We start from the raw sequence: 25616 nt of genomic DNA on the forward strand, positions 1-25616 counted from the left end.
CCCCAGCCTGCATCCCCCTCTAGCACGTTCTGTCTCTTTCTTTCTTTTCCCCTCTTTTTCTCCCTCCCACTCTCTTTCCCTCTGTTTTTTTCCCCACTCTTTTAACATGGTTTTCCTAAAAAGTTTTTTAATCAATCAAATTTGAGGCAGAAAATAGGTTTTGTCACGCCTAGTCCCGGGGTAGTGTGACTCTCACTCAGGCTCCTGACAGCTCCTCAATGCAGGAAGGAGGCCAAACAGAATATTTCTCCGGGAAAGTGCCCGTTTCCATGACGCTGTCCCTTGTTGTCTGCCCTGCCCCCCTCCTCGGGCTGACATTGCCCCCAGCCCCTATGAAAGGGCCTGAGCCGGGAGAGGGTGTGTGTGTGAGGATGGGGACTGACAACAAAACAGGAATGGGGGAGGTGGGCGGGGGGTAGGAGACAACATTGGGGGGTAGACAGGCGGCCCCGACAGCTGCCCAGAGCCTCAGTGGCCTCAGAGGGTTGGGGAGCAGGTAGGAGTGTCAGGGATGGGGAGCCCAGCCTGGTGCTGCATAATCAGCTGTGCCTCATAAATATGGAGCTGGTAGGCGCGAGTGAGATGCAGCAAAGCCAAGTCCTGGAGAGTCGCTAGCTCCAGCCAGAGGGGACCACGGATGGATGCGGCCTCTTCAGGTCCTGGTACGCTGACCTCAGTTCCTTTGCCCTTCCCTCTCCCTTGTCCTTCTCTGCTGTTGGTCCCCCATATCCCCTTGTCTGCAGGGACCCCTCTCCCTTACCCTGGGTCTTCCTTCCTGCCTTCCCCTTGCTCCAGCCCTTGGGCCTGGAGGCGCCTCTGGCCCTTCCCAGCTCTAGGCCCCACAATCCTCGCTTGGAGTCCCTGGTGTGCTGCTGGGTCTCCCCTCGCCGTCCGGCTCTCTTCCACCTTCCCATCCCTGCCTTTCACCCTCTCCTCTCTCTTCTACTCCTCTTGTTCTCTTTTATAATTAATTATTAGTTTTAATTGGTTTGCTTAGGCAGCCTGACAGCAAATTAGCAGAAGCCAGCCCAGAGCTGCCAGGCTTGGGCAGGAGACCCCTGCGTGTGGAGCTGGCCAGGGGAAGGGATGGGCCAGGCCGTCCCCACCACTTGCTTCAGTGGCCGGCTAGCTGGCTGGCTGGGCAGACTCTCTGAGGGAGGGTCAGGCCACATCTGGGATGGGCACAGCAGCCAGTGGGAAGAAGACAACCGATTCTTCATCCAGATCCGCACATCCTCCTGGTGCCAGGAGCAGGAGGGCCATGAGGCTCATACTCATCAACTTGGTTTCTCTGTGTACTTTTCTACAGCTCGCATCCCTTTCGTTGTCCTCCTTCATGTGGAAGACATTGCCTGTGTCTTTGGAGATGAAGATTCGGTAAAAAGTAGGCAGGTGTGCTGCCTCTAGTCAGGTTTTGATTTTGATGCCACCCCATCCTCATGTGTGCCATGGACTGATGGGGCTAAGAGTTGGATGTCTGTGGGGACCAGGCCTGCTTTTTCACGTGGACACCACAGTGGAAGCTCCAGGACATGTAATTCTGCACGGAATCCTGAACTTTTTGGGTTTCCAGTGTTCTGGTCAGAATATGTGAGATTAAGAACACTGGATGGATAGACAGAGGAATGGATGGATGGATGGATGGCAGAGAGTGGGTATATTCGCATTTCTTATGTACTTGCTGCCATGATCCCAGAGCCCCTAGAAGTGGGGAGAAAAAATATTCCTTTTCTTTCTTAAGTAGGAGTGGCTTCACTTATTTTGGCCTCTCTGAGTTTAGGAACCCTGTTCTTCTCTGGGTTTTCCAGGCTCCTGTACTCCTCCCTTGATCTTGTAGAATCCTTCCTCAAGCCCAGCAGGGTTCCAGTTCACTACTAGGCCTGGGTCTGCCCACTTGCTCGCTCACACAGGCCAGAAGCAAACCAAAGGGACAGTGAGAGGCAGAGACAGGAGATGCTTGGGCAAGCAAAGAGAGACAAAGCTGAACTACCGGCCACTTCCCAGGGCCCCAGTGGGGTGTCAGAGACCGCCCACTGTCCCAGATCCCACCCGGAAACTGCCTCCCTGCTCCTGTTAGCCAGGCCACCTGCCCCGGCAGGTGCAGGATGGGACCCCGGTGCAGTCTGGCTCCTGGGCGGTGGGTATCTCTGCCCCTCCCCAGCCCTCTTCCAACCCCAGCCAACTCCTGGAAAGTTTCCTCCCTGGTTGTTCTGTGTGATCAGATCTGCAAGTTGCTCTCTAAGCTTCTTGTCACATTTTGACTTAATGAAGTGCAACTGCTGAGGGATTTGGGTTCAGCGCTCCGGTCTCCCACGCTCCCTTGTTGTCAGAAAACAGGGGTGGTTGGGGACAGCAACACCGCACTGCAAGTCGTTATCATTCCGGTCAGTCTGTTTAACACAAAATTAAACAAAGAACTAATTAGTGCCTCATGAATTAATAAATGCACAGTTGCTGGGGAGGAAGGGAGGGGAGAAAAAGGTGGTAGAAGGGAGATACTGGAGTTGTGGAGTTGGGGGGCTTTGGGGGTTCAAGGAGGGTGGTCAGGGCACCCTGAGAGCTCTCCAGCAGGCGAGAGTGGGTGGACTGAATGGCCAGGAGCCATGGGTTGGCTGCCTGGGACATGAGCTCTGACAGCCGAGACCGCCCGGCACCTCCCAAGAGAAGTTGGTGGCTCTCGCCTGCCCCCTTGTCCCCACCCTCTTACCTTTCCACATCATCCAGCTATCCTTTCCTCTCCAATTTCTTCCCTTTCGCACTCTACTGACCTCACCTCTCCTCTTTCTTCTCTGCTTGACTCCCCACTTCCTCTCTGCTGCCCCCTATCTCAGTTGTTTTCCAGCTGCTCACAGACACCCTCCCCACCCCCATCTCTCACTACTAGGGTCAGCTAGGCAGGCAGGACCCGATAACTGAACACTTGGAGGTCCATGGGGCAACCCTTCCCCATGCTCGAAACCCACTGCACCCCGAGCCTTCCTGCAGCCTGTGTCCAGCAGGGCGGCTCAGCCTTGGTGGGCACCTTGGGCCAACCAGCCCAGTGAAGGCAGGGAAAGCCAGCAGGGACTGAGCCCCTCCTTTAAGAGGACATGTCAAGTACAATTAGTGTTATCTGTCTAAATCTGTCCTGGGAGCCAGAGAGCGTATGGCAGGACCGGATGGCATTCTAGGAGCCCAGTCCAAGGTCACCTCACCTCCTACAATCCCCCCCAATCTTATTTGGGGATTACACAGCCTAAGGAAATTGTCGTTATTCCTCTTGCATCATTGAAAAGCCACAAATGAGGGAGAGGGGAGGAAAAAGCGCAATAAACAGAACACACCTGCCCCTCAGCCCCCTCCACGAGCTCAGCGAGACTCCTGAGGCCCCGGGTGGCCCAGCTGGGCAGGTGGGCAGCAGGCTGAGTGGTACTTTCTCTCCCTGTAAAAGGGGAGACTGTCCCATTTGAACCTGACTCCTGAAACTCACTCTGGGCAGGAGAGTATGGCACCTGGCAGGGTGGGCTGAGTTGTGTGCTGATTAAAGACCCAGGACAGTGCTGGGACTGTCTCCCTCTTCCGACGTGGACCCCCTGGCCTGAGTTGCTGTGACTCATTGGTAGGGCCCGGTGTGGCAGGTGCAGTCAGTGACCTACTCCTGTGGAGTTGAGGGTCCTTGGTCCTGTGGTCCCTGGTCCACCCTTCCCCTCGCTATACCTTAATAGCTTGATGTTTGCCATTTTTATATTCAGGTACCAAAGGAAGAGAATAAAGGGAGTGGGATGCTGTGTCTTTTGTCTGTCCATGGGAGCCCCTGCTTAGCCACTGCAACTGCCTCAGAGGCCCCCAAACCAGGCTTCTCTCCCCAGAACTCCGTGGCAGAGTGTGCACTACCTGGGTTGATTTCTCTCCCTTCCGTTAGGGCATCCTGAAGGCCATTATCTCCACCGTACTCGGCCCCTCCCCCTTTGGCAATTCTTCTCAGACTTTGGCATATACTTAAATGGGCCCAAATCAGTGCCCACTCAGTGCATCTGAATTTTGCACCTCTTTGGCCAGCCTTGGAAACTTGACCCCTGTGCCCATAGAGTGTTGGGGATAGAGGGTATGCCATGGGAGCCTTGGGCTTCTTTTATTTGAAAGTTGCTGAGCTAATGGTGCTCCTCTTTGCCTCCCTAGGATGAAGTGACGCCCCCAGGTGTACCAAGTGTAGCCCCTAGGACCCGCTACAAGGTAAGGCCCAAGCCTGCTTCCTGATCCTGTGTCCTTCCTCCACCAATGATCACATGCCGACAGTGGTGCCACTCCAGGCCAGGACTGGCTGTGCTGAGCACCCAAGGAGGGAAGGGGAAGATGGGGACAGAAAACTGGAACTACGCTGCTCATCTCAAACTGCCGGGGCACCTGGACCCTGTTAGCAGCTCCTCAGGTTGGCTGTTAGGCTGAAGGTGGGTGGAGGCTATGTGGTGTGCCGCTTCTTGGACAAGGAATGTGTTCAAGGAAGCCTGGGGTCAAAGGGACATCTCTGGTGCCAGGGATCAGACAGAACAGATCCCACACCCAGCTGCCAGCAGCATCTCTGCAGGGCTATCTGCCCTGGGTGGGCACTACTGCTGGTTCTCCCAAGAAGCTCAGCTTGAAAACTCTAGAACCTCCAGCCCAGCGTCTTTCCTCAGAGGCGGCTGCCACTGGCCAGGAATTGTCCTCTCCTTCCTCTCTGAGGGCCTGGCAGGAGGAGGCCCTGGGCCCTGTTTCTGAGTGCAGGCCATAGGTCCCGCCTTCCCCCAGGCCTGGAGTTTCCCTGTTGGCCCGGCCTTCACAGGCAGCCTGGGTCCCTGGTGATGAGAGGAACGGCAGGGCCACCGGGCCTCCGGCCCCAGGCAGCGCCGTGTCAGAGGTGACCGGTGGAACGCCAGTGTTATGTAAATAGCAGGGCCTGCCCGGCGGGCGAGCTGGCTGGCTGCAGCCATCCATCATCCCCAGCTCGGCGGGGCGGGGGACAGACACGGCACCGTGCGCCTGGCTCCAAACCTGTTTGTTTTCTCTTTGTCTCACGCGTTTGCGTTTCAGGGGCCGGCTGCGAGCGGCTCCAGGTTTTGTCTTGCTGGCCCCCTCCCGCCAGGGGGATGGCGGGGGGAAGGGAGGCGATTCTCCGGGCTCCCACCGCGGCTTCTCTTTTGGACTTCAAAGGCTCCCCCCAGCATTGTCTGCGCCGGCGGGCAGTGGCCCTGAAAACGTGATCAGAGGCGGCCCGGTGTAGGGCAGGCCCGGCCCGCGCCCTGAGCAGTTGCTGGGGCCGGTAGATTCCTCTCTTTGCCGCCCGCACCTCCCTGGTTACAGCCCCGCTCCCGGTCCACTCTCCTCGCCTTTCACCTCCTTGGAGTCCTTCCTGGCTCCCCTCCGAGCGGCCTGGCCCCTCTACCCCACTCCTGTTGTCCTCCTTTAGCTGCAGCCTCACTCCTCTCTCCTGGACTTGAGAACCATAGAATTGGAAGCGCTGGACCCTTCCACCCCTTTGTATCATCTACGAGCAGCCGAAGCACAGGGTAGGGCTTCTTGGGAGGCAGGGGCTGGGACCAGTCCCCTGGTCACCCGTTTCTCAGGCCAGCACTTGCCCTTCTTTATCTCCACCCACTTCTGGATGGGACCTTGCTTCCTCCTGAGTGCTCGGCCCCCCGAATTCTGTCCAGCCCTTCCCTCCACTCCGTGCCAGCTCCGACAATCTCCACAATTAGAGACCTTCTGTCCTCGGGCAGTGAATTGAGCCCGGGCATTCAAGTCCTGGAAGGCAGTCCCAGCTGTGCCCATTCTCTGGGCAGGGCTTAGGAAAGTATGGCCCAGCTCATGGGCCCAATTTGGCTCACTGCCTGCTTTTTGTAAATAAAGTTTTATGGAAACACAGCAACACCTATTCGTCATGTCTTGTCTATGGCTGCTTTCTTTCCAAAAGGATAGAATTGAGTGGTTCCAAACAGTGATGGTTTGGCCTGCAAAGCCTAAAAATTTACTTTCTACCCTTTGTGGATACAGTTTGCCAAGCCCTGCCCTGGAGGTTACATGGTGGAAGCCTGCTGGGTACAGGGTCAAGGGCCAGGGCTGCTGTGACACCTTACAACTGCTGTGAGCTAATTTGGGAGCCTGGCTTCAAGCCCCAGAGGCAAGGCTAGCCGGAAGGGAGGGCGAGTGAGGGAGGAGAATGAAGCTGTGCGGCTGTCAGAGGTCTGAAGTGGAAGTCGTGTCCCTGCAGACCTCAGCATAGGGGCCACCATCTCCTGCCGTCCCCACTGTCGTGCCTCTTGCTTTCCACTTTGCAAGGCCTCCTCAGCCTTTTGCACATCTCCAAGCCTCCTCTCTGTATGCCACTAGTTTCTCTTCCCACCACCCATCCTGCCCCAACCCCTCCCAACTCCATGGCTCGCTCTCTCCTTTTCATCTACTCGGAAGGCTTTACTTTACTTCCTTGTCACCCTAATTGATTGCATTAACCTTTCAGCGTATTGGATTTCCCCGGCATCGTGCTGAGAGCCCTGCGCAATATGCTTATAATCGGAGCCATAATGGACAGTTTGCAGTCAACAAGCCCCTTCTCCCATTCGTCCTGTGGACATCTCTCTTGCCCCAGGCCCCCAGAGCTGTTTTCCCCAACCCCTGGCAGGGGTGCGACCATGGAGTGGGGCCAAAGGAAGTGGATGCAAACCCACTAATGGGTTTCCCTGCTGCTCCTCTACTAGTGCCCCTGGCTCTACCTGTGGCCTCTGGAGGCTTTTCCAAACCCCTCGTCCAGGTCCTTGCCAAGCGCTGTGAGTCCTCTCACCCTGGCTTTCTGCTCCTGGCACACTCTGCCTGTGAGTGGCTGATGCAGCCAGCTTGAATTTTGTGAATTTCCAAGGGGCTTTGGGAAAGGAGGATGACTGGGGAAAGGGAAGGGTGGCTAAGAGGAGGAGTCTGAGATCTCAGTGGCCTCACCTGGGCCAGCAGGTGGCCTCTGAGGAACTTCCAGTACCTGGGCCCACTCCTGGAAAGGGTGTGGGTGAACAGGGAGATAGAAGGGAGTCTGGTGAAGCCAGGGGAAGAGAGAGACAAAGATGCTGCCAGGGCTGACCATAGGGGAGTGCAGTGGCAGCAGTTTTTCACAGCAGGAGAGGAAGCAGGCTCTTGGGTGCCAGGATTGTATGATTTGGGTACTTGGTAGGAGACTTCTCAGAGTCTCTATTTCCCATCCGAGGTTCGGCTGTATAGCTTTGAGCAGGCCCATCTGCCTTCATCAAAGGAGGAGAGACTTGATAGAGGCAGGAATTTTTAACAGGGACCCAAAGCCATCAGGACATTAAGACAGAGAGAGAAGCCTCTGAGGGGTAGATGGCTTAGCCCGAGGGTGAGGCAGGAGCTGAGGAGAACTGGTTTCTCAGCTTGGTAGGAATAGGCTCCCTCAGGTCGGCTCTGGATAGCATTTGCTCATTGGCTGGCAGGTCCTGTGAGCTCTGAGCATCCTGGCCCCTGGTCCATCCTGGTCGGTACTTCCAGTCCTCAGACCAGCAGCCCACTCAGCCGAGTCTTCATCCAGACAGGATGGGATGTCAGGTCGAATGCATTAGTGTCAGGCAGAAGCAGAGGGACTGGTGCTCCCGTTAGCTCTGGTGTTCCTTCCTCTCTTCACCCTGTTCCCTGCCCCCACCCTTTGCCCATCATCTTCTCCTTTTGACCCCCTACCCACTCCTCCCATCACTCCATCATTCTGAAGGGCAAGCTTTGGCAAGTGGGGGCTGGACTTAGGTCCTTCTCTTCCTCTCCCAGGGATTTGGGGGGTGGGCAGAGGGTGCAGCAGGGAGAAGCCAAGCAGCGTATTAAAGTTTGGTGATTGTCAGTGTCAGGAAGAGCTAAACAACCCTGTAACTAGTATGAAGGTGAATTCATGGTCTGTTGCACATGGAAAATATGAGTGCTCTTGAGATGGAGAAAGTGTATGGCCAAGGAGGCTACTGCCACAGAGGGCAGCCTTCTCTTCAGGGACACGGGCGGGGAGGCAGGAGGAAGGCCGAGGACTCAACCACCGTGCCTGGGAGCAGCCTCCCAGGAGCCCCAACTGAGAATCCTGAGACAGCTCAGCTGCTTGACAGGCTGTTGGCCTTGGCACTAGGGATCCAGATGTTTGTAAGCACCCATTGTGTACCTCAGGATGCTAACCCATCCATCCTGACCCATATTAATAGCTAATCTTTATTGAGCACTTGCTCTGTACCAAGCTATGTGCTATGTCCTTAAAGACTCTGTGCAATACTGTTATCCTCCTCTTTTTTTAATAACCAGTTCATTGATACATAATTCACATACCATAAAATTTACTCTTCTAAAGTGTACAATACAGCAGTTTAGTATATCCATAGTCGTGCAGCCATCACCACTATCTAATTTTAGAAAATTGTCATCGTTCCCAAAAGAAACCTTATACCTATTAGCAATCACTCTCCATTCCCTCCTTCCCCCAGCTCCTGGCAACCACTACTCACTTATGATTCTCTTTTGAATGCTGAGAAAATGGAGGCTCAGAGAGGGTCAGTGACTTAGTCAAGGTTGCACAGCTAGGGAGTGATAAAGCTGGGGACTGAAGCCACACAGTTGGACTCCAGAGCCTGTGCTCCATGTGGGACTACACAGATGTTCTTCTGCCCACCCTCCACTCCCCGCAACGTGCCCTAACACATGTTTCTAACCTGTGGGTTCAGGCGTGTATACCCACCATCCAAACATGTAGGTCCAGGCAGCAACAAGCACTTTCTTCTCTCCAGGTACACTTGCGGTTTCATACAGAAAAATCTCACACCCCTGGCAGGAACTGCCAGCTTCCTGTCCTCTGGACCCTCCCTCGTCTCCTGCTTCTCTCCACTAGCCCAGCTCCTAGAAGAAGATTGGCACAGGGATTGGCAGCAACAGGGCAGCGAGAGTGGCCAGTGAGAACTTAGATGGTTTCGGAGTTTTAAAGTGAGAAATCCCCGTATCTTCAGTTGCTGATAATTGTAACTGAAATAAAATGCCAGCCCAACATTCCAGAACAGGCCCTACCCGGGTCGGGGCCACAGGCTGGGCCGTGCCCGTGGGGCAGTCTGACTAGCTTAGTTCCCTGCATCACATTTTCTGTTTCTTTCCTTCTGTCTGTCTTTCTTTCTGCTTTGTTTCCACCCTGTTTCTTCTCCTCACCCTTTTTCCTTCCACCTACTTCTCTCTTCGTCACACTCCACACTCCTCTACCCCATTAAAAAAAAAAAAAAAGATTTTATGGCCACACTCTTGCAGTTTGAAATTTTGGGAACTAAAGTGACACTGTCACTGAGTCTGGTAAGAGAGAACTACACATGGGCAGGAGACAAAGAGAAGGCTTACATGAAGGAGAATGTCTGTGGATTTGGTTTGGTTTTTTTTTTCCTCCTTCTCTCTCCCTCCAAAGCAGAGGATCCGGCTGGGCCAGTTTGGATATTTATTAAGAAAAAGCCAAAGATAATTAACTTTTTTGTTTTTGTTTTGTTTGCGGGTGCCTCCCCTGCTGGCGTTCCTGACTGCCTGGCAAATTAAACCGACTCCGTTCTCCCTGAGTGCTGGGCTGCTGGCAATTCTGTGGCTGGCAGGCCCAGAACTGCCCGGCCATCAGCTGCCGACTAGCCACCTACCTTGGGCTTCAGACTTTGGGTCACTTTATGCCACCATCAATGCCCCCTCCCCAGGCTCTTCTGGCTCCCAGAGCGCCCTTTAGATCAGGGTAAGTGGCTGGCGGAGGTGGGGCAAGAGGTGCCACTACTGTTCAGGGCTGTGGCCAGAACTTCCCTAAGAGGAGGTGGGAGTAAAAGAGGGAGTTTCTCCCATGGGGCAAGGGCACTCCCTCTGGGAAGGCTGTTGGCGTCCCAGGAGAGGGAAAAAGAGAACAGAGACTGAATTGGAGGTGCAGGGAGAGGCCAGATTTGGGCCATGTCAGTCTCTGGCTCTTCTCCCAGGAGGTTGGTACATTGCCAGGATCCAAGCCCCTGGGAATACTCTGGAAAAGAGTGTGGGCCACAGAACTGTCCATGTTCTCAATCTACCTTCTAGACCATGCTCCATCCTACTCTCACCCCCCACCCAGCCTGAGTCATCTGGTGAAGAGTGATTAGGAGCTGTCAGCTGTCCCCCCTATCTGCTACCCAAGAATCCCATAGAACCCTGAGGCCATGCCAGGCCCTGGGCCCCGTCCGGCAGGCCAAGATGATGGCAGTTAGAGAACTCTTTGTGGGAAATTGAGGGTATCTCTGGAGCCAGCCAAAGTGAGGAAGAGGGGTCCTCTCGGGGGCCAGCACAGCCCTGAGCAGGTTGGGACTGGGGGTTTGGTTTGCCCTTTCATTTAATTAATTTGCCTGGGGCCCTTCATGGCCAGGCCCTCCCCTCTGCACCCCTGGCTTCCCCAGCTGCGAAAGTAGGCAGGGATGCAAGATGTTTCCAGGTAGGAAATATGCTTTGGTGCTGGGCACAGAGCAGAGGGCATTTTTCAAGGATTTTGCTGGCCCTTTTTTTTTCTCTGAAATATAAGGATGTGCAATTTTTTTGGTTTCAATTTAGCATTGGAGAATTTTATAATTTAGTAATTAAAATCTCTGATAGGCTTTAGAAATTGCGGCTAATTGAATTTAATGGGAAGATGATTTTCAATTTTATTTGATTACCGGGACCCCTGGCATCGGTATTTATGGGAAAAAAATGGGAAATGTGCTGTGTGGGCTAAGATGGCATAATTGAATTAGGGATAATCGGATTTCTCCGTCATGAATTTCACTATAATTTTCCTATAATTTTCCATTAGATATCTAGTTTACAAATATTCACAAAGAAATGAAGCTCTTTCGGAATGGAGATTGCCGGCTAACAGGATTACGGGGCCGAGCGCGCGGCTGTGCCAGCCCTATACGGCCATAATGCGATCCGTGTGTCTGCCTTACACTGAGTGTGGCCTCAGCCCCTCCGTGCACCACCCTCTTGGCTGCCCCTTTCTCCTCTGTTTCTTGTTGGCTCTTGTGCCCCCCTGCTCTGACACCTGCCCCACCGTCAGACTTCCCCGTTCCTGTGACTCCCCCCGTGCTGGGGTGCCTGCAGCTTACCCTCTGCTCCCCACCAACAGCTCCTGTCCCCTCTCTTCACTGCTCCCTGCTCCGCCCGATGCCCTCGTCCACCAGCCTGTGAGCACGCTCATACACACACAGACTCCCGCACAGGTGCGAACATGCTTGTTCACACACACATGTGGCCCTTTGGCCAAGGCTTCATGCCCTGGCCCAGTCGCCTCAGAGGGAACCAGTTTATTGGGATCCTGGGGTGGGGTATAGGAACAAAAGGAGCTTTGTTCAAGTTTATGTGAAAGTTACAAATTCAAAATGAGAGCAGATAAAGCATGAGATACCTGGTGTGTAAACAGGCTGGTGAGTGAGAAGGCCCCAGGCTCGGGAGGGAGAGGATGAGTGGGCAAGTTGGGGGTGGGGTGCGGGTATGGGGAATGGCAGCCAGCAGTAGCAGCTTGACCTGGGAGAACTGACACTTCTCCTTGGTCCTGATGTGGGGTGCCTGGTGGGTGGGGTTGCTTTATAGCTTTCTGCTCTCCATTTTCTCCTGGGAGGATAGTGTCTAAGGAGGAGCTGGTTGCCCTGGGCCCTGAGACCGGCAGGAATTGTGGCACTGGGCTCCTCACTGTGGCCTGGCCTTCAGGATCTAAGGGGCATTGCCAACACCATGAGAGAAGCAATTGGCTGCTGCCCTTGGTCAGGAATAGCCTGCTATCACCACATTAGGACCATCAAGGCAAGAAATGGGCGAAGAGGTGTCTGAGTCCTGGGCCTCTCCCTTTGTATAAGCACACACACCTAGAGAGAGAGAGACAGAGGAAGATATCTGGGTCCCCTTCATTATGTAGCCTCTGACTCACTCCCCATGACCTTGATGCCTCTACCTTCTCCAACTTTCTCAAAATTGAGGTGGCCTTGTTCTCTGTGTTTCCCTGACCTGCCTTCCTGCACTGAAGGCCTCTTGCTTGTGGGTAGGGCATCCTAAACCTCCAATGGTTGGTTTTGGCCCTTGTATTGACAGAACAAAGGTTTTCCAGGCAGCTCCATGCCTCCCTCCACCACTGGCTAAGCTATGGGTCTCTTTAGCTGGCCCAGCCCACTCTGCCAGCCTTCCAGCTCTCTGTTAGTCACACCCGTTGGCCATTGTTCTCCAGCCTTTGTCCGCCAGGACCCCATACTTATTGGGAGGCCAGTCCAGTTGGCCCTGCCTAGGTTATTGGAAGGGAAGACCTTTGCCTTTCCCCCTCCCATGCTGTCCTGAGAGGTAAGGCCTTTGGCACTGACCACCATCACCGCTGGAAGGACATTTGAGGGTGTGCTTCCCATATGTGCAAACATCTTCAGGTGCACCCAGAATCACCCCTTCCACCCAGGCAGTCCTTCTACATCATTCAGGCTTCCTTCTACATCCCAGCAGCTGAGACAGGGAAACAGAGGTTGGGTACTGGGAGTTGGGGTGTGAGATTGTCTGTGGTTACATACTCACAGCTGCAGGAGTATTGAACTGGGGAATCCTGGGTGGGAGTGCCTAGTGACGTGTCTGCACCCCAGAACTGCCCTGGGCACACAAACACCCTCTCTGAGACCCCAGGTAGGGAGTAGAAGCACGTGGTCCCACTGCCTGTTTGCCTAGGCGAGCATGTGTATGCCCAGGTCCAGCTATTGTCAGAATGTGGTTTGGTTTGTGTAAGGAGCTCTGTTCCCTAATTCATGGTTTTAATGCCCCCTAATTCATAGTTTTGGGGTCAGGGGAAGCTCAGTGAAGTTTTCAGGCCTCGCCAGCTGCTGTTCCTACACAGTGATAGGGGCAGGCCTGAAGGGTGGAGGACTGAGTAACAACTAGGAACAGAGTTGCCAAGAAGGCATCAGGAAGGGCAGCCGAATAGGAGAGGGATGCTAAGCTCCCTGTAAGGCCATTGGGAATTAAAGAGCCATTTTAAAATGGGAAAAGAAAAATAAGGAGAAATTGAGAGTAGACTGTTAACTCCCTGTGTCTGCCCTAAGGCCTCTATGGGCCCCTCCCTTTGCAAAATAGAAATACTGCAAAAATAGGCCAGCACCATTTTGCTACATGCTGCCTAATGGCTAGAGAGAAGCTGGGCCCTCTTTCTATCTCCTCATCTGAAGGCAGTGTGGCCCTCTCTAAGTAGGAAGGAAGGAAGGGAAGGGAGAGGAGCCTGGGGAGGGGAAGAAGGCATCAGGCTGAGTGGGCAAGGGGCAGAGAGAGGTACCAGGCCTGGTGAGCCATGGCCCTCTTTCCTCCACTGCACACTGCCCAGAGTTCCAGCTCACCTGGCCTCCCCCTGTCCCCACACCACTAAAATTTAAGGCCTCTCAGCCTATAAGGCTGCAACAGAGAAGTATGGGAATGTGGGATGGGGGGGGGGGGGTACATGGCTAACAGACCCACCAAACTGCTTTCTCTGGGGAAAAGGAGGAGCAAAGAGAGAGCAAGTCACCCTAGGGCCTGTGAGGATCTGGGAAAGACAGGAAATGTGGTCTGATGTGGGAAGGGGCAAAGCCTGACCCCAAGGGACAGGGGGAGCAGGTGGCAGGCACTGGCAGGCTTGGCTGGGGGCACAGGTGTTCTGTCTGCAGAGGGCTTTTCAAGGGCCTGGCGGAAGGCAGCGGCAAGAGGGTAGGGAAGAAACCGTAAGTGATGGCCGCGGCTCTGTGGAGGAGTGCTCTGAGGAAAGGCTGCCCAGGGGCATTCGAGGGGAGCATTCTGTCCCAGCTCCCGGGCCAGTAGCTGAACTGTGAGGCAGGAGGGAAAAGGAGAAGAGGGATAAGGGATGTACAGGGGTTCGCGACAAACCCCCACCTCCCGCGAGGCCCGCAGGCGGCTACGGGACCCCCTGGCCCTTCGCGTCCCTTTCCTTGGTTGGCTCCAAGGGGGTCGGTGCCCCGAGTCTGGCCGCGTGAGATGGGGCCCCCGTGCAAGCGAGCCCACAGGGCGTGAGGGCCCATTTTAAAAGGAAAACCAAACCAAACCGGTAGAAAGCCCCGGCCCCGGCTTTCCTGGGCGCCTGGAACAGGTGCGCCGAGGCTGCAGGAGCGCGAGGCCCAGTCTCACCGCCCCGGAAGGCTTCCTTCTTCCAACTCTAAAGCACCAACCCAGAAATGAGGAAATCCACGGTACAGGGTGTGTGTGGGGGGAACAAAGCCCCTTAGCCACGGACAGCTCCGAGCCCGCGGGGAGAGTGGGGACGCTGCGGGAGAGCAGGCGCGCCCCCCACGACGGCCCCGGCAGCGCGCGCCTCCCACCTGCCCGGCGCGGAAAAGTTTGCGCGCGCCAGCGCGGGACCAGGAATGAGTCCGCGCAAGGCTACGGGGCGTGGGGCGCGCTCCGCAGCGGGTCCCGAGCGGCCGAGACGGGCGTGCGAGCGCGCGGCCGGCGAGAGTTGGCGCGCGTGCCCGAGCCCTGTCCACGGGACCCTCGCTCCAGGCGGCCGCAACCCCACCGAGCTTTCCACCACCTCCGCCCAGCCCGCATCCCCACCCAACCCCAGAACCCCAGTCCCCGCCCACCTCCGAGCACCTAGTCAAAGGTTCGAGGGAGCTCTGAGCAAAGAGGGCCGGCCGCCCGAGCCGGCGCGCCTCAGGTCAGGCGCGCGCGCGTGGGGGGGTGGCGACGCGCGGTGGCGCGGGAGAGCCCAAGCCCATGGACTCCAGCCTGCCGGCGGGGCGGGCAGCGAGCGCGCGACGGGCAGGGCGCTGCTCCTTCACCTGCGCAGAGCCGCCGCGGCCCAGCCCGGAGTAGGCGGTGCCCAACCGGCACTGCCAATCTCCTCGGAGTCTGGCCGCGCCCCCGGCCCCGCCCCCGCCCGCCCGGCCCGCGCCTCCTGCCAAACTGTTACCCCGAGTGCTACCGTCAGGAGCAATGACATCAGGGTTTTAAAACAACTTGTTATTCGGGGAGTAATCAGGTGCAATTAGGCATTAATTAAGTATTATGAAAGTTGATTATTTAAGTGAATTCGGCTTTCGACTCTCCGACTATGGTGAGTACGGGAGCGGGGCGGGGGAGGATAGGGGCGCCGGTGCGAGGGCGGGGACGGCGCGAGAGGGCCCTGGGCCCGCTTGGCAGGGGACGCCCCTCGGCCTCTCGGACCCGGCCGAGGCCCCCCGAGGAAGAGCCGCGTCTATAAATAGTTTCTCTTTTACTTTAATGAACTCGAGAGCACAGTGGAGCCCCTTCGAGTGTGCAATGCCGGAGCGTGAGAGCGAGCGAGCGAGCTAGGAGGGAAGAAACTTTCTCGCTCTCCCTCCCTGGCTCGCGCTCCCTCCCTCGGTCCCTCTTTTCCCCCCACCCCACCCTCAGCTCCGGGGATTTGTCTGTCCTTCGATGCGCGCGTGTGTGGGGAGTTGGTGGGGACTGGGTTGTGGTGTCCGGTGGGGGGAGATGGGGGGGCATTGCAAGAGACTAATCAGCTTTTTGTTTCTTTTCTGTTTTTTTCTTTCTTTCTTTTTCGGCATTCCTCGAAGAGTTTGGGACCGAAGAGAGGAGAATGGATCTTGGAACAGGTACTGGCCTGTGGGAACCCAGGGAAGGCTCTTTCACTTTTCTTTCGGTTCTTTTACGGAAGTTATTATTTTTAGCCCAATGAGGTAGCGGCTGAGCGGCGGGTGGGGGCTGGCCTGGAGAGGGTCGGGTGCTGTTTTCTTGCCCTGGTTTCTGGATTGCAAGACTTCTGATGATATTGTGATTATTTGTTACTTGCTTGGCCACTGTGACTAATTTGATGCTTGTCATTGTGAAAGAGCTGAGGGATGAGGGCGCTGGGGGGCACCCAGAGAGAGGATTTGGGGATTTTTTGTGGGGGTTTTTGTTCTCCCTGGTTTGTGTATGGCTCCGTGTATTTTTCTTCCTCCCCCACCCCACCCCCTGCAGAGATCTCTGTGTGTCTGGTTGTGAGGTGTGTGTTTTTATTTTTTTTAGTGGGGGGTGGTTTGGTTTTTGAAAGCCGCGTCCTGTTGAGAAAGGTGGTTAGTCTGGTTTTGGGGCGACTGTCTCAAGGTAAAGGAATTTAATTTATTTGGGACAAGGCTGTGTCGGAAGATCAAGCTGCTTATTATGGCTAATGAGTATTTTTCACCTGAGAATCCGTGGGATGAGACGGCTGTTATCAGTTCAAAGTGAGGGGCCCAGGACTCGCCCCATCTTCCTTTATAGCCTCCACCCTGGGAGGGGGTAGACCCGGCAAACTACTAAGACTAGGGTAACTGTTTTCTGGGGGCCAGCGTGGCGCCTAGGCTAGGGTTTCAGATAGCACTAGGCTGGCCTAGGGCAGAGCTGATCCTGAGATTTGGGTGTTTTATTGGTTTCTATCTGATATTCTTCATTAGTTCTCTTTTCTTCCCATCTGGGGTTCCCACCTGAGCCCAGAGGGAGATTTGCCTTAAGCGCTTCAGGCTTTCCATTACCCCTTTCCAAAGAAACCAAAACTTAACCCAGACCCTTGAATCCTGGCTGATAAAAGCAGCGAGCTTCTTCCGAAGTATTAGGGGAAAAAAAGTCAGTAATAAACAGACGATAATTCGCCGAGGCTGATCTCTGAACCCTTCTGCTTCACTGATAATAGAATCAGGGATGACAGTGGCTGTTCGAATTGTTGCCTTTAATAGGCCCAAGTTCATGGCATAGCCGTTGGGACAACCATGTGTGAGACCTGTGAGCTGACATCTGACCTTCTGAGGTCAAACAGGCAGGAGTCAGGATGGGGGATCCAGGTGGATGGAGACAGGCTTTAGAAAGGGGCATGTGTTAGTGGATGTGGGTCTTCCATGGAATTCTTGAGGCTATGCCTCTCCAGGTATGATGCTGGCTAATCTGGTAAGGGGGTACTCAGGTCCTCTGGGCCCAGGAAAGGTGCAGCATCCCCTACTGGGCAAAGTGGGGAAGGTATCCAAGGACATGGGTGCCACCCAGTCCCTCCCTGCTCTCCCCTCCCACAGAGAACCAGCCTGCCTCCACCTCTGATCAGGAGGCTCACTGCCTCCGTCTCAGGCTCCGCCCCCTTTCTTCAGAAATGGGGCTCCCACCCATCCCAGCCAAGAACCAGACCTTATGAGCCGGGGCAGGCACACCATCCCCTACCTGGGGCAGGCAAGCCTCTGCTTGTGGGCAGGCCCATGGGACCCAGGCATTACTCAGCTGGAAGGAGGGCCCTCCTCGTCTTCCTCCTCCTCTCCAGAGTTGCCAACTGGAGCTGGCATCCGTCCTCCTGTCTGACACCTACTCGTCCCTCCCAGTTGGTCATGGGGGCCTGACTCCAAAGCCCTTCTTTAGGGAGGCCTCTGCAGGAGTGAGGGCCTCCTGGCCTGGCAGGAAGCGGGTGGCAGAACCTCTTGTGGCACCTCTCTGAGGCCTTTAGGAGATTGACTTCTCCCAGCACTCCAGGGACAGCTGTGAACACTTTTCCTAGAAACTCAGAGGGCCCTTGAGGTCAGCTGGTCCCTCCTGTGGCAGGAGCCTAGCCTGGACTCTGGCCATTCAGTGAGGGGAGGGCCAGGTTGTCAGAATGCTATTTCCTGGAGGAGTCATCTGGTGATACCATCGCAGCCTCTTCTTTGAACTTGGAAGTTTCACTTAATCTCAAAACTTCAAAAGAAAAGTACATTTCCCCCCTCTTTGCCAAAAAAGGGAAGCAGGTGGGCACTCTGGGATCCCCTCTGAGCCAGGCCCAGGCTGACTCCAGGCTCGTCTTCGGAAGCCTCTCCTGACCCAGGAAGGGCCAGGGGCTCATCTCTGGCCAGGGTCATTGCCAGTGCAGCCTGGGTCTCTCCTTCAGGGCACCCTGGGCAGCTTCTGCTGTGGGCCTCTCCAGCATGGTACAAGGCTGGCAATGCCAGCCCTAAAAGGTTATTGGCACCAGGGACCCAACATGTACTGGCTCAGGGGTTAACATTGCCTCTAGCCTTGGACATGTCTAGGGACTGAAGCGCTACAGCCATAAGTAATTCACTGGTGGGAGAACCAAGCCTTCTTGGGAGGGGACGTCAGGACCTTAAGATCTTTGGGGGCCCTGTGGACCCCTTTTCCCCCACCATAGTTCAGCCAAGGGCTGGATCAATCTGGACGTCTTTAGCAATAAAAAATGCCGGTGTCGTCCTAATTCACCAGGCCCCGAGATGACAGCAAATTTACATTTTTTAATTAAACTAGCAGCCAGTTTTTATGAGAGGGGGTTGGGTTATGCAAATCAAATGGTTGTGTACGGAAGATTAGGAGAGTTTGGGAATAAATTCCACAAATGCTAATAAAAAAAAAAGGAAAGGGAGAGAGAGGAAGGGAGGGAGGAGAGAGGAAGAGGGGAGGACCTAGTTCCATTAGGGCCTTTTAGAGTGATTTCCCTCGGGGAGGGAACCGGTAAGGGGGAGGGGAGAAAGGGAGGAAGCTTTCAGACACAGGTAAATCCATCTGGCAGTTGGGATGCTCCTCAGGATTAGGCCTTTCGCAGGTTGATTCCTTGGTCCTAAATACAACTGGAAGCCAGGCTAGAAACAGCTATGAAAACAGCAATTGAGCCTTGAGAAGAAACTAGCCCTCGATGCCTGAGGAGTTGGGTAAAATGGGCACTCTTTCCTCTGGGGGAACTTGAGAGAAAGGGGAGGGACTGTCCAGGGCAAGAGTTGTCCACTGGAGGATCCGGGGTCAAGGGCCAAGTAGGTAAAAGAGCAGAGTTCAAAAGAAAGGCCCCAGACCACAGGGAGAGCTGGTGAGGGCCACCCTTGCCCAGGGTTAGCACATTGTTGGAACCAGGAGGTTGAGGTTAGCATGAAAGGAATTGATGCTACTTGCCAAGCCAGGCCTGCTTCTTTCTCCCTGGGATAAGCCCTGGGACTCTGGGCTGGGACCCTTTTGCCCTGCATCTGGACCCCCCTGGCCTGGTCTTCATTGGAATTTCCTAGTAGCTACAGGCTCTAAGAGCACATGGCATAAGGTTGAGGCAGAGTCTTGAGGTAAGAGAAAAAGGCTGCAGTCTTCTTCCAGTTGGTACCTGATCCCAGGGAGCAATGAACTTGGCTTCCCCAGCCCAGCCCTAGTGTTCACTGCTCAGGCTCCCGGCTGCCCTGAGGTTAGCCTTCCTCTAGACCCACAGGACTTCCCTAGGCCTCCATTTCAAGGCCAGGACTTGCCAGGGGTGTTGATGCCTAGGAATCCAGCATATATGTGATTGGGAAGGTTCTTGTACTGTTAGTGAAGAAGGAGGTTCCAGACCATGTTTGGGGCAGATAAAGCTGGTTGCCCTTGATTGTCCTCCCTCCAGCCTTTGTTTTGGCCAGATATACCCATCCGACCAGTCTGAGCTGGGTCCAGTCCCTGCAGTTAGGCTGGGCACCCATTCTGCCCATCTGCTGGGGGTGTGTGGAGTGTGTTGGGCTCCGGCACCATCTTGGCAGGAAGGAGCCTCCGCACCCAGGGCAGGATTGGCTTTTTCAGAGGTGGTGCATTTCCTGATGTTGTTCCAACACAGGCTGCTGCACACCCACTGGTGAGGTTTGGGGGGACCCGAGCATCTGATGACTTTTCAGTGCCCTGGCTCCCTGACTCCAGCTTGGTTTTACCAGGAGGACTCAGTAGGGTGATCTTGGGAGGGCGGGGTTGGTAGATGAGGTGAGACATGCGTTATATGGGCCCTCCTTTTGATGGAAAGCATGCGAGACAGACTGTTCTGGGCCTGGTATTAGGCATAAAGTACCTGGTACTGGGTTCCTAGGAGGGGTCTCTGTACTAGCCCTGGTACTAGGTATAAAGTGTCAGAGCAAAACGTGGGCCTCCAACAGGAGGCACTGGCAGAGAGGGCAGTTTCAGGAGGATCCCTAGAGGGGCCCCCACCCCGGACCCTTTTGCCCAGGTAGGGACCAGCCAGGGGAGCCCAAGAGCTCTTCTGTCCAAGAAAGGCTGTGGGGGCTGATGTCAGATCTTTCTACCAGCCCTCTTTGTCACTGCACCATCCCCCCAACCCCCACAGCCAGGGAATCTGGTAAAGTTGCAGCTTGAGTTTTTATGATGGAAAAATAAAACAAATGGAGGCACCTTCGGAGGGCTGAGTCACGGCAGCAGCATCTCCTCGTTAAAGCGCTGCCCTGGCTGAGGTCCCTGCCCACTGCCTGTCTGGGGTTGGGTGGGGCTCAGGAAGGCTTTTCTTCGAGGCTCTCACCTAGTCCAGTGCCCCCGCCCCGCCATTCGTCTTCTCCAGCATATCTGCCGTTCTTAGGGGTATAGGCCCTTTCTCCTTTCACCTGGACCCTAAGGCTTTTTGAAAACTGTCCTCCCTGAACTGGTTCTTAGAACTTGGCTGCCCGGGCTCCTAAAGCTGCCTCCTCCTCCTCTCCTCTACCTTCTCCCCTTCCTCATCTTCAGAGGGGGAAGGAAGTTGCTCTGTAGTAATTACTGCCTGTGGGTCCCCAAGGCAAGTGGCAGCTGTTCCGGCGTAGCTAGGCCAGGGTTGAGTAGGAGCAGGAAGGAGCGAGGCAGGGGGTGGAGGAGGCTGGTGGACCCTGCCTGCAGAAGAGGGGCAGACTGCTCAGCTCGGTGAATTCTTCAAAGGTGGCTGTCTGACCATGGGATAGAATCATATCCTCACACTCCAGATTCATCAGGACATGGTGTTCCCTGTGGGGAACAGACACCCTGTAGGTGGTACAGGTGACAATTCCATGAGCACTTGGGGAGCACCTGCTGTAGGAGACACAGAAATGGAGACTCTGTGATCCTCCTTAACTTTGCCCAGCCAGCCTGATCGAGGGAAATACAGGTGCCTTTTTCTGTGAACCAGGCAGTGGTGCCCAGGGTGGGCATCCGGAGAACTTTGGGAAGGAGTGGCCTTTGAACTTCAGAGGATAAAGTACTGGGGCAGATGGAGTTAGGCAGACAGATGTCCCCTTGTGCCCACCCCTATGCCTCCTAGGTGTCCACCTAACCCCTTTACTCTCTTCTTGCACATATCACCCCCTCTGGGTGTAATCAAACTTTTCTGCCTTTCTTTGTCAGACCACCCAGCTCCCTAAATCCAGGCCCTTCCTGCCCATCTTTCTCCCCCCTGCTCCTTGCTCCTTCCAGCCTCATGCCCACTGGCTTTGGAAAGTCGAAGATAGGAGGCAGGCAGGGGACTGGCTGATGTTGGTGGGCCAGGGCAATGCTCAGCCGAGGCCAGGGAGTGTGTTAGCTTCTGCTCCTGCTGCTCACATAATAGCAGGCATTGGACACCATCTGCTGCTTTGACATCTCCTCTCAGAGTTTGGTACAGGGTTGGGTCTTGCGCCTTATCTCCTCATAAGTGCTGGTAGAATTGGCTGATTGATGGGCCTCTCCCCCAAGGACTTCCCTCTGCTGTTAGTGGGACAGAAGAAGGAAGACAGGAAATGTTGGCCGATTCCCTCAGGACCTAGGTTTCACTCCTCGAGAGCTTTCTGGAGGCTGGTTTACAGGAAGAAGTGGGGCCAGAATTATGGATGACATGAAGGGGGGCAGGAGCCCAAGGATAGAGATAAGCTTTGTTTGGTTGGATGGGGACCCCACATCAGCTGCTGTGACAATGCCTGGAACCAAGAGGAACTGGGGTCTGAGGTCAGGCTCGGCACCAGCAGTTTGCTGGTGGGGGTCAGGTGGGCCATAGCCAGTGTGTGGTCTGGGATTCTGCCACTTCCTTCTTTGCCCATCCCTAACTCCCCCTTCTGTTCCTCTCCCCCACAAGCAGAATTTACTGTACTGTGTCCATTTGTGTGTCTTTCCTCACTAGATCCCCGTTCTGGGATCTCTCCAGCTAGAAGGGAGCAAGGGCAGAAAGAAGAGGAGTGGGCTCGTACTGATGCCAGCCCAGATTGCCAGAGTTTTGGACCTCTGTCCATGGGTTCCTTCTACATTCGCGGTGGGGTTGTTCTCAGGGTTTCCCACAGCCCTCCTCTTTGGTACCCTAGCCCAGAGGGCCTCTCTTGCTGCTCTTTGTCTGAGACCAGGACATTGCCTGTACCTTCTGGAGTTGAGCTTTGACCTGCATTAGCCTTTTCTTTTAGGGCTTTCTCTATGAACTAAAGGAGGCCCCAAGAAGGGAATGTGCTGTCTGAGAACAGGAGACCTCGGGAGCCTTGCAGACTTGAGGTGGGGAACTCCAGGGTAGTGAGAAATCAGGAATCATCCAGAAACCAGGAGGGAGTAGGTCCTAGAACTTTGGGTCCCTGAGAAGTGCTTCTCCCTTCCCCATTCCTACCTGCCTTTTGCTCAATGCCTCCCTCCTGGCCACTGGCTCAGCCTAAGAGCCTAAGACCATGGCAAGGTGGGAGGGCTGCTGCAGAGTGGGACACCCTGGGAGGGAACGACGAGGTGCCTCCCTGCCCAACAGAACTGTATCTGCCCCAGTTCTTCCAGGACCTCAGAAGGGGGGCCTGGGGCCTGGTCCAGGCCTTCTGGCTGTGTGTGTGGTGGTGGGAGGGGGGCCGCCTCCACTCCCACCCGAGAGGCTCCTTGTGCTTAGTTTGTTTTGCCAGGGTGACCTGTTTAATCATCTCATTTTCTGGTGGCCGTTTATTCCTCGTTTCCACGGTTACGGCCCCATTAAGGGGAGAAGCAGTAAGGCAACGAGTCAAACAGGTAATAAAAACATTAAAGCCCACGTGCACAGAGGGAGGATGGGGTGGCCAGGAAGGGAATGCAGTGAGGTGAGACAGGCCAGGGAGACGCAGAGGTAGGAGTCCCCCAGGCTCGTCCCTGGTTCCCCCAGAGGCCACTTAGGCTGTGACTAGTGGAAGCAGAGGCCCGCACCCCACCCTGCTACCTCTAGACCCAGCCGTTTGGGGGCCAAGACCTTGCACTTAGCTGAGAGCCATCTCCAAATCCCGTTCCTCAGCCCCTGGGTCCCCTAAGCAACAGCTCACAACTTGGGAGGTGAAACAGGGAGGAGAAAAGTGAGAGTGAGCCTGAAAAGCTTCTTCCCTTCAGCACTCTCCCTTGTGGGGGTGGGGGCTGATTTCTGACATTGTTTTGAGCCCTAGACTTTTTTTCCTGCCACTTTATCAGAAAGCATATTTGTGGTGAGTGCTGCTAACGGGGCGGTCCGGTGAGTAAATATTCGTGGCGTGGACCGCTCCCTGACCTTGAGAGGGAAGGGCGCGGCAGCGGGGCCCAGAGGGTTGTCATGCTAGGAGGCAACTGTGCTAAGAGGGGGTCCCTCTCTGGGAAGGGCTGGGGTGGGGGCAAAGGGGATGGATTTGTCCCCAGCAGCATGGTCTGCTTCACAGGTACACTTAGCTGAGGCTGGGTCATGTGACTTTCACATCTGTGGATGGGACTGGGAGCCCTTCATGCTTCTGGGCAGCCAGTTGCTTCCACAGTGATGAGCCTACGGATTCCCCTGTGGGCTCCATGGAGAAACCTGCTCTCTTTTCCTCTTGTAAATGGGAGTTACAAGAAAGCCAGGCCCTCTTGTCCAGCCCCTCTGAGCCCAGGGGCACCGGGCTCCCTCCCAGTGTCCCTGCCCTCCCTTACTGGGAGCTCTGCAGGTGACCCCAGGCCCTCGGTTCTGCCCTTGAGGTTGGTCAAGGGGCTGACAGAGAGCAGAGGGCGAGGCTGAGGGCTTCCTTTGGCCAAGAAAAATGGGGTCACATAAGAAATGTTAGTGGCCTTGCATTCTCCAGCCAGCCCCTTTTTCCCTGAGGCCTGGGATCAGTCGGTCAACTCCAAGGGGTTCCTCGGGGTGGGTTAGGAGTCTACTTCCTTGCTGTCTCCAATGATAGGGGCCCCAAGCAAACTCACAAAGGCTTGTGTCTCCAGTTATTATTTTCAAAAGCAATTTCTGATTAGAGAGAGAGGAAGGTATGGGAAGTAGGGGAAACCCTCTGGCTGAGAACTGTGTCTTGGGAATGGGCCTAGATGAGTTAATATTCCAATCAAACAATTAAAAATAGAAAATGATCCCATGGCACCAGCTGCTGAGGCTTTTCAACAACTGTCACTAGTGGGTTCGTGGGGCAGGTGGCGCTGGAAAGGAGTTTTTCCATAAACAGCAAATATCTGAGATTACAGTGTACACCCCCTTCCCTCCCAGGACCCCAGCCAGGTATCTAGGGGCTCCCAGTTCTGCCTGGGAACCCCCTCCAGGATCTGGAGTTTGGGGTCTGTATAGTCTCAGGGTGGGGTGAAGTCATCACCAGATGCCTGGGTAATTGCTTTAAGACTCTAACTTAAAATAAGATGAAAACTTATATTCCTGGACAAGGAGTAATTTCCCATCTAATAGTAAATTAATGAAAGAATTATAACAAAGGGCCTGGTTGGTAGGCCACATGCATCTGATAAAGCCAAGTGTCTTAGGCAGAGCGGTTCTAGAGCAGGAACGGTTCTAAACCCAATCTCGGTTGCTGGTCCTGTCCCTTGGGTTACTCTTGGACCCACCAGTGACCTACTCAGTTGGAGACCCTCTCTGTGTGGGCTCATGGACCCTTTCAGTGATGGGGGCCAGCTTTTCAAACCCCAGAAAGGGAGAGGCTGGTCTCAGCTCTTCTAGGCCCAAGAAGCCTATGTCATCCATGCACCCACATGGTAGCAGCACTTGACCCCCCCAAGAGGACACAACCACAGGAGATAGACCCATTTGGATCCTGGGGAGAGTTTCAGACAGCCAGACCTCAAGGAGGGTTATCACCCCTCCTGACTGGCCCAGGATTGTCCCCATTTTAAAACAGAAAGTCCCGCATCCCATGATTCCCCTTGTGCCGGGACAACCAGGACAGTTGATCAACCCTGCTTGGGAGGCAGGAGATGACCCCTTCCTGGAGAACCCCAGTGTGTCACAAACTAGAATATGTCTCTGCGCATGATGGGTTGCTCCACCTAAAACTGTTTGGTGCTCATGAAGGCCATGCCCCTTGGTCGGCCACCCTTGAGGTGCATGTATACTTGGGTGCATGCATATACTGCCCCAGGCATGACAGGTACAGTCTAGAAACCCCTGACGGGCATAGGAAAGTACATCAGCTACCACCTACAGCCACCCCTCTTCACAGTGACCCCCCCCCTTCTCCTCAACCTGGAACAGGCCCTTGTAAAGATGGTGGTGAAAGGGGCAGAAAAAGACAGAGCGAGTTTTCCCATGTCACGAGCAGGGAGGGTTTATTCCCAAATGCAGGTAGACAGCCACGGAGTGGAGTATCCCTCCCAAGAGAACATGGCTGCTCTCAGTATGTCCCAAATGGTGTTGACAGAGGGTGCACAGGCTTCTGCCCCGGGTGTAGGCCGTGTGGCCTGGCCCAAGGCCCTGGAGGTCTCTGGGCTTCATGTGTCCCATTGGTAATATGTGATGCCATCCCTGGGCCTTCCTCACAAGGATAAAATGAGATCATTGATGCAAATGCATTTTGGGCTTTTTGGAGAAGAGCCTCATCTAAAGGCATCCATTATGCCTCCACCCGAGAAAGAGGTGCTCCCACATGTTTGCAGGGATGGGTGGAAAGGGAGTTGAGAAACATTCTGATTTGTCTCTCTAGCGAAATGGAAATGGATGGACTAGAAACAGGGCACTTCAGGAAGAAAATCTAAATTAATGGGCATTCTCCTAGGAGACA

At 54.9% G+C, this 25616-nt stretch overlaps 2 protein-coding genes across 5 annotated transcripts in view; both read left to right on the forward strand.

Annotated features, from left to right (window-relative positions):
- LOC143674935 (uncharacterized) overlaps nt 1–11498 on the forward strand; it is an 85003-nt gene extending 73505 nt beyond the window's left edge. For all 3 annotated transcript variants that reach the window (XR_013171289.1, XM_077151343.1, XM_077151342.1), the window contains one exon: nt 4159–11498. Coding sequence is in view for 2 of the 3 variants with exons in the window: in XM_077151342.1 (XP_077007457.1) it covers nt 4159–4236 (78 nt within the window). In the remaining variant the exon portion in view is untranslated. The remainder of the gene's footprint in view (nt 1–4158) is intronic.
- A 3396-nt stretch (nt 11499–14894) lies between these two features.
- CASZ1 (castor zinc finger 1) overlaps nt 14895–25616 on the forward strand; it is a 55845-nt gene continuing 45123 nt past the window's right edge. For both annotated transcript variants that reach the window (XM_077151340.1, XM_077151341.1), the window contains exons 1-2: nt 14895–15055; nt 15540–15578. In XM_077151340.1, coding sequence (XP_077007455.1) covers nt 15007–15055; nt 15540–15578 — 88 coding nt within the window. In that variant the 5' untranslated portion in view covers nt 14895–15006. The remainder of the gene's footprint in view (nt 15056–15539; nt 15579–25616) is intronic.

This window comes from Tamandua tetradactyla, chromosome 2 (genome assembly GCF_023851605.1).
Source record: "Tamandua tetradactyla isolate mTamTet1 chromosome 2, mTamTet1.pri, whole genome shotgun sequence".
Lineage (NCBI taxonomy): Eukaryota > Metazoa > Chordata > Mammalia > Pilosa > Myrmecophagidae > Tamandua > Tamandua tetradactyla.